This window comes from Austrofundulus limnaeus, unplaced genomic scaffold (genome assembly GCF_001266775.1).
Source record: "Austrofundulus limnaeus strain Quisiro unplaced genomic scaffold, Austrofundulus_limnaeus-1.0 Scaffold613, whole genome shotgun sequence".
Lineage (NCBI taxonomy): Eukaryota > Metazoa > Chordata > Actinopteri > Cyprinodontiformes > Rivulidae > Austrofundulus > Austrofundulus limnaeus.
In genome coordinates this window covers 68,113-74,543 of record NW_013953015.1, presented here as the reverse complement: position 1 = coordinate 74,543, position 6,431 = coordinate 68,113, and the positions used below count along the sequence as shown (strand labels likewise).

Genomic DNA, 6,431 nt, shown 5'->3' with positions numbered 1-6,431 from the left:
GATGGATGGATGGATGGATGTCTGTATCATCTCCAACACTCATTCTTTACCGAAACCAAAAACTGCAGTATTATCTGAAAACAGAGCACATTTAAAAAGTCCCGACACATTTACTAAATCATTTACATTATAAAATAAATAACTTTGGTCCAAGTACAGAACCCTGAGGTGCTCCACAAGTGATGTTATGGAGTTCAGATCTTACATCAATTATTTGTGCAAACTGTTTCCTATCTTTCAAATAGCTGTATACCCACTGTTGTGCTGGTCCTCTAATGCATATTTATGCCGTTAATGTTTTAACAAAGATAAGATGTTTTCCCTGAACTGGGAAGTTTCTCTATTTATGATTTTAAGAAAAAATGTGTCCTATACAAGAACACCTATGATTCTAATTGGAAACATTTTGATGTTTTCCTTCATATTTCCTTCCTTCCTAATATTTTTTCTTTCTTTTTGTCTTCCTTTTTTTCTTCTTTGCCTCCTTATTTCCTTTACCACCTATCTCTTCCTTCCTTCCTTCCTTCCTTCCTTCCCATTCTCTCTTTTTCCCTTTTCTTTTCTTTCTGTCCTTTCTTTAATCCCTTCATTCTTCTCTCCCTCCTTCTAGCTGTGGTGTGATTTGTCAGAATCCAGTGGTGGGGGGTCCAAGCTGGCTTCACCCACTTCCACCTGGCCTAACATCAACATCTGCACCCACCCAGAGGTGAGCACTCATTGGCCCTGTCCCAATACTCACCCTACACCTTACGCCCTTCTTGAAGTGTGCATTCAGCTGAAGTAAGTAAGTAAATTTTATTTATGAAGCACTTTTCTTAGAAATAACTTCATAAAGTGCTGTACAATACAAAATACATAATACAACAATACAATAAAAATATCTTGGTGCCGTCCAGTATTTCCAACTCAAAAAAGGTGTGTCAGCAACAACATTGAGCCAAATGAAAAAAAAAAGACAACAGTAAAAATAAAATACCAACCCATTTACATTTACATATTACATTTACAGAAAAATGTAAATCGAATTTGGACCAAGACAAGAGAAAACTTCAGCTACCACAACAGGCCCTGGGTTCAACAACTTTAGCCAAAAYGTCTAACTAAAAGCTTGTTTGAAAATAGGTTTTTAAGCCCTTTTTGAAAAATTCGACATCATTGATGGAACGTAACTCAAAGGTAAGGGCATTCCAGAGGMTAGGGGCTGCAAACGAAAAAGCCCGGTYGCCACGGGTCCYATAGCGTGTTCGAGGAACGGCTACTAGATTTTGAYCCTGAGAGCGCAAGCAGYGGACTGSWTCRTWTGTGGAGAGCATGTCCCTAACATAGGCAGGTGYCTGGCCTCTTAAGGCTCTAGTGACATAAGGGTTCAAGTGTGCAGGTTACAAATGTGCAAAAAAMYKGRRRAWTKGGRMMMYWKKGRWTWMMWYMWYSRMMYKSSSCYYTKSSKYMWWAMMRSMAWMWYCMRRARGGKKGGRMCMRKYSSMRSYWAAAAWKRWWRKWAAAMYWMMASMARSMAWTKKTTTTTTTGAGAAGAAAGCCAAAGGAGGCTTATATACAGTACACCAGAGYATAAAAACCTCTTCTTCTTTGGTTTTGTTGGCGGTTAGCAGACTCAKTAAAGTGCATTACTGCCACCACTAGACTGGAAGGTGCTTGGTGGATATTGCCATATTTCTGGCTTTTAATTCAAAATGTGTTATTTCTGTACCTTCAGCTATTTTCTACTGGAAGAACCTTGTCCCTGATTGACAGTGCAAAACATGTGTGGATGTTTCATCAGAAACTTTTGATAAATAACAAAATATGTTTCTTTTAAACTGTTACACAGAATTTATCCTACTAATCAGTACATGAAGAAATGAATCAGCCAGTTTGGATGTTATCAGTCCATTAAATGGTTGTTATTAGTGGTTATCAGTCCCATAAAATGGCTTCAGACTGTCCCGACAGTGCCCCCTAGTGGRTTACCAGTGCCATAWATGCTGGAATGCAACAATCTGCYACCGCYAGAGTCTGGTCTACTTTATCGTAGCCCATGTCATTTTTCTCTAAAATTAACCTTAGTGGCTTTATGCCTCATATTAACTAGCTGACAATCTGAATCCATTCTATGGGACTGATAATGKCTAATAACGTCCATTTAATGGATGATAACATCCGAAGTGGGTGAATATATTAAAACAGTAATCTCCAACTGTAATTTTAGCAAAGAGCATCCCATCCAGAAACAATCAGTCATTTATTCTGGGATTGTCATCAAAAAGACATTTTAGAATGAATGTAAAAATGTTATCATTTATAATATTGACACTAAATTTTCATTATTTAACAAACAAATTATTTTTGGTTTTCATGGAAAGAAACAGAAGACTAGCAATTATTCTAATTATAATATTTGGCAAATTCCATATTTATAAATGTACATTTTCATCATTTTCACCTTTTTTGTTTTATCAACTATATGTAAAAGTACAAACAAAAAGAGCTGTAAACATAAAATTGTCGTGGCTCATTGAATATATTGATTTATGTTTTTTTTACTAAATGTATTTAACGTAGAAACCCTGGCGTAGAAACCTTTCATTGAGACGTTCCTCAAGTCTCATGCGATGGTAACCTTTGACCTCCCTTGTTCACAGTTCATGGTGCTGAGCTGCGTCGTTGCAATGGTTACCTGTGCATTGTTCCTACGGCTGAGCTGCATGCTCCAGCTGACATTCCTGCTGCTGGCTTCCATCTCCTACACTTACGTCATCGAGACGCACAGGTACAAATACGTTCAGGTGTTGTGGGGTCCGAGCACTGCACTTAGGTGGTCTAGGATGGKTCTTTAGAGTGCCACCTGCCTCACGTGTGTTTTCCTTTTCCTCTKCGGGTCTGATGTGGGGTCAGCTCTCATCACCTGTGCAGGCGGGGGGTCTGTATGCTTCTCATGGTGATGTTCGTGGTGGCAGTTCTCTACAACAGCAGACAGGTGACGRCCTAGAAACGGACTCGTGTCTCTTYATTTATGACGTTTGAGCTCATCACTGCCTCTGCTTCTTCTTCGTTGGTAGCTGGATGCGATGGCTCGGCTGGACTTCCTGTGGCGCCTGCAGGCAAGGAAGGAGGTGGAGGACATGAAGGAGCAGAGGGAACACAATGAGTGTCTGCTGCTCAACATCTTGCCAACTCATGTGGCGCAGCACTTCCTGGAAAGAGACCCCAATGATGAGGTACCTGACAAACCTGGGCATGTGCACCACACGTATCTCCCATAGTTTCCCAGTTTATTACCAACTTTTAAACTGCTTTAGGTCTGTTAATTGTGTATTTTTTCAGTTTGTATTTGTGTTAGTACCTAAGCATTGGAGACACAGTCTTGTTTTTGTTCTTACATAAACTTTAAAGTAAACATTTTATTATCATCCTTAATGGAAGGCGACCTATGACCTATTATTGTTATTAACTCCTGGTAACCTGGTATTCCCGTGCTGTCTCCCATCTAAGTACTAACCAGGTCCAACCCTGCTTTGCTTCCGAGCTCAAATGGGATCTGGTTGGATTGTGTCTCATATGAGTAAATTAGCAGATGCAGAGTGCCTTCATGGTCATGTAGAATATATAACAATTATAAGAACATGTAAAATATAGGGAGAAGGAAATGCAGATATAAGTGCGGCCGTGGTGGATTGGGTGGGGGAGTCGTCCTGGAACCGGATGGTCACTGGCTCGATCCCTCATCCAGCCATCTCAGTCATTGTGTCCTTGGGCAAGACACTTCACCCACCTTGCCTTCTGATGGTGGTCAGAGGGTCCGGTGGCGCCGTATGGCAGTCCCGCCTCTGTCGGTCTGCCCCAGGGCAGCTGTGGCTACAATGTAGCTTACTATCATCAGTGTGTGAATGAATGATGCATGAAAATTGTAAAGCGTCTTTGAGGGTCTCAAAAAGAGCTATATAAGACTAATGTATTATTATAATCATTTAGCGTCTGCAGTGTGATTTATCAAACCTAAAACTGTCTGCACTCTGCTGTTGTGGTAAAAAACACAACTTGTTCCAAGTTTAGCTCCTGATATAATTATATATTAAGTACTGTACCTTAAAGATTTTCACTGATATTGAGTCAAAAGCTTAGCCAGTCAAGCAATCAGTGTAAAACCTCACACATAATCCAAATGCAGCTTTGAAGAGGTTTAGGTTTAAATTCAGCTTTTCTGCACCACTAGAGACTCCAAGTGCATAACAATTTATAATTTAACAGTTAAAAAAAAGTGGTTTTTGCATGACATGTCCCTTTTAAATGGACCAAAAGTAATTGGACAATTGACTAAAATGCTATTTCATGGGCAGATATGAGCAATTCCTTCATTGTGTCATTGAAGGTGTTGATTTGAGGTGTGGTGCTTGCATTTAGAAGATTTTGCTGTGAAGAAAACGTGGTCAAATGAGCTCTCCATGCAGGTAAAACAAACCATCCATGAGCTGTAAAAACATGAAGAAAAAACTTTTGAGGAATTGTGACAATACTAAGAGTGGAAAAATCTACAGTTTGGTCATCCTGAGAAAGAAAAAGTACTGGTGAACTCAATGCAAAAAACACATGGATGCTCACCAAAGACAACAATGATGGATGATCGCAGAATAATTTCCATGATGAAAAGAAACCCCTTCATAACAGCCAACCAAGTAAACAACACTCTCCAGTAGGTTTGTAGGTGTATTAATATCAAAATCTACCATAAAGAGAAGACTGCATGAACATAAATACAGAGAGTTCACTGCATGGTGCAAGCCACTCATAAGACTGAAGAATAAAAAGTCTAGATCAGGGATAGTCAATCCTGGTCCTCGAGGGTCGCAGCCCTGCATGTTTTACTTGTTGCTCTGCTCCAACACACCTGATTTGAATGAATGGATGATTTTCAGGCTTCTGCAGAACGTGGAAGAGGTAATTCACTGACTGAATCAGGTGTGTTGGCAAAGGGAAAAAAGTACAACATGCAGAGCTGCGGACGTCAAGGACCAGGATTGACTTGGTCTAGATTGAACTTTGCTAAAAAAACATCTAAAAAAAACAGTTCTGAAAGAGCATTCTTTGGACAAATGAAACTGTGAACTAAAACTAAACTAAAATCAACATCTTTCAGAGTAATGGAAAGAGAAAAGTCTGGTGAAGGCGTGGTACAGCTCATGATCCAAAGCACCACATCATCTGTAAAACACAGCAGAGAAGTGATGGTTTGGACATGCATGGCTGCCAGTGGCACTGGGTCACTAGTATTTATTGATGATGTGAAACAGGACAGAAGAAGCCCAATGAATTCTGAGTTATTCAGAGCCAGACTGTGTGCTCAGATCCAGACAAATGCAACCAGACAGATTGGTTAGTGATTCATACTACAGATGGACAATGACACAAAACATAAAGCCAAAGCAACCCAGGAGTTTATTAAAGCAAAGAAGTGGAATATTCTTGAAGTTAGTCACCAGGGGTCAGATTTATAAAGGATTGCGTGGAAACCATACTAAAAGTGAACGTACGACCAAAAGACGGAAATGGCTTACGCCAACAAAAAAATTTCAGATTTATAAAACCGTGCGTACGCATGTTTCTGCGCACCTTTCATTTATAAATCACAGACACAAGTCAGAGTTTGTGCCAAGGTCCCGCCTCAGGTTCTACCCTCTACACGCCCACACTCAACCATAAACAGTCAATGTAAAGTACCTCATGAATGTTAAGATGTATTTAAATCAGTCAGCTGATCAGTGTCAAAAAAAGCGATTGGTTCAAACACGCTCCATCGTGTGTCTGGACGATGACAGGTGCTGACAACTGCTCACGTGAACAGAATGTCTGTAAWTGAACACAGATTTTCCCTCATTTTGCAGGTTTACAGATGTTTAGAGCAATCTCATAATTTTTTATCAAAAACTCAGCTTCTAATTAATTTTCTCTCAGAACCCACAGGACGAAAAAAAATAAAATTAAATGAGTCAGATAAGTTTAAGTTCACTGCTCTTCTCCCCCGTGACAACAAATAACAGGTGTACATTATAATAATTATAACTTTGCTAAAATATATACATACATACACATACTACCCATACATACATATACAGATAGACGTACACACATGCATACATATATACATATCCACATCTATACTTACATACACACTCCATGACCGTCAGAAACCCCAGAATCTGAATACCAGCTTGTGTGCGGCTGTGAACATGCATGTAAATACAAGATTTATCCAATGGATTATTTAATAGTGACTGTGGAGACCCAAAGACCCAACCCCCAAGACCTGAAGCAGACATGAGGGAGACCAGCGCCAAAAATCCTGAGAGTGACCCCAAATGTGGAGCCCCCCGGGGCACCAGCACAGAAAGAGCCGCAAACCTGCCCCCCGAGAGCGGACCATAGCAGAGATCCAGGAG

The 6,431-nt window shown here is 40.1% G+C and overlaps 1 protein-coding gene across 1 annotated transcript in view; it reads left to right on the top strand.

Annotated features, from left to right (window-relative positions):
• si:ch211-132f19.7 (adenylate cyclase type 8) overlaps nucleotides 1-6,431 on the top strand; it is a gene marked incomplete in the record, with an annotated part of 42,190 nt that overhangs the window by 26,606 nt on the left and 9,153 nt on the right. Inside the window, 4 exon segments of the mRNA XM_014027075.1 lie at nucleotides 611-706; nucleotides 2,640-2,767; nucleotides 2,893-2,974; nucleotides 3,057-3,215. Coding sequence (XP_013882529.1) covers nucleotides 611-706; nucleotides 2,640-2,767; nucleotides 2,893-2,974; nucleotides 3,057-3,215 — 465 coding nt within the window.